At 31.6% G+C, this 1,646-nt stretch overlaps 1 protein-coding gene across 1 annotated transcript in view; it reads left to right on the top strand.

Moving 5' to 3' along the window:
• Positions 1-358: 358 nt before the first annotated feature.
• LOC108578086 (protein downstream neighbor of son homolog) overlaps positions 359-1,646 on the top strand; it is a 2,055-nt gene continuing 767 nt past the window's right edge. Inside the window, exons 1-3 of the mRNA XM_017941342.1 lie at positions 359-960; positions 1,035-1,363; positions 1,422-1,637. Coding sequence (XP_017796831.1) covers positions 359-960; positions 1,035-1,363; positions 1,422-1,637 — 1,147 coding nt within the window. The remainder of the gene's footprint in view (positions 961-1,034; positions 1,364-1,421; positions 1,638-1,646) is intronic.

Below are 1,646 nucleotides of genomic sequence, written 5' to 3'. Positions count from 1 at the left end.
TCGAAATTGTTGTCATTTTTATAACCACAAACAGATATATTATGTCATAGTGAGCTCGAAACACTAATCTGCTGTGCGTGGGGTCTTGTTTACAGTGGCGGGTGAAAATCTTTATTCGATTGACGATACTATCAGATTAATAGGAAACTTTTATGTAACGGTGTGTATATTTAATCATTTTATACCTTTTATGGTTTTAAAAATCTAATTCTCTTTGTAATTTTATAAATCAGCAGAAATGTAAACATATAAAATTCTAACCTATAATTACATAAAATGCTGGAAACTTGGAGTTGTTATTATTAAATTTTATTTATGCTTTCTGTATAGTAGGACTAAACTTATTTCAAGCTCATCAATGAAGACTCTAGATAAATTGCAAACGTCAGAATGGAAAAGGCCAGAGGAAGTGATGCAGTTACACCGTTTAAAAATTAAAAAACGTGCACTTCAAGCACGTATGAGTAATACACACATTACAAGAGGAGATTTGAAATTGAGAGCTACAGAAAAATCTGACAAATGTAATTACAATACCAGTGAGTGTGTGGGTCAGAAGCGCAAAAACCCTTTTGTAAGAGATGAAACAAATAAAAAACCAAATATAACAGCTTCAGACTTAGAAGCTAGTAATGATACATTATTTGAATTATTAAAAATTGAGTCTCCAAAAGTAGATAAAGCAGAAAATACTATAATTGACTGTCCTTTGACATTCAGAAATGCACTGTCAAAATTGGAAGTAAATAAGAATATTTCAGAACCAGAAATAGTAAAAGGAGAAAAATATATTCCTGTAGATTGGACTTTAAAAACTAAAATGAGATTTATGTCTCTGAAACCATTTCCATGGAATTGTAAACTAAAAACTAGTGAAGAAGCATCAGGTATATCTGGTTTTGTAAGATGTCTAAATATTGGTGAACAAGATTCGACCTTAGATACTAGTCCAAATGCAAGGTGATTCTTATAACATTTTGTATATTTCCATTTAGTACAAATATCTACTACATAATTGAATTCATTTTAAACAGATTACATAGATGTTGCTTAGTATGGCAACACCCCTCGATTCCATGGCTGGAGTTATTTCCTCGCTCTGCTGGCAAAGTGAGTGCAAATTTAGCAAGTAATTCGACAATAGTAAACAACACGTACATTAAAGAAGCTTTATACAAAGATTGGAGTGAAAGCTTTAGGTCGCTTTTTCATTTACTGCGAGCACGACAATGTCCATACTTTTACGTTTGTGCAAATAATTTTACCGTGTTATTTCGTGCTGCTGGAATTTCTGGAATTTCAGAAGCTCATGCACTTTTAACACCTACAACACGTGGTTTTCGACAATTTTTGAAACAAGAAGGTATGAAGGATTATAATGCATAGTGAAAACACGCATAACATATTATATATTTTTATAGAAATTGAATATACAATGCCATTAAGAAAAGATTTTAAACGGCGGTCAAATCTAAGTGATTCAGGTTGTGAAACATTGGATACAGCTACATCAAATACTACATTAGTGAACCATATAGAAGATCAAAATCTTGATGACGAAGATGAAACACAAGATGAGTGGTTACAAAGTTTAGGAGTTGAGAATTCTGAAATTCGTAAAATTAATAGTTCTCAGGTAATTTAAA

Source organism: Habropoda laboriosa, unplaced genomic scaffold (genome assembly GCF_001263275.1).
Source record: "Habropoda laboriosa isolate 0110345459 unplaced genomic scaffold, ASM126327v1 scaffold1157, whole genome shotgun sequence".
NCBI lineage: Eukaryota > Metazoa > Arthropoda > Insecta > Hymenoptera > Apidae > Habropoda > Habropoda laboriosa.
The sequence above is the reverse complement of the archived record's forward strand: the minus strand, read 5'-3'. Positions and strand labels throughout refer to the sequence as shown.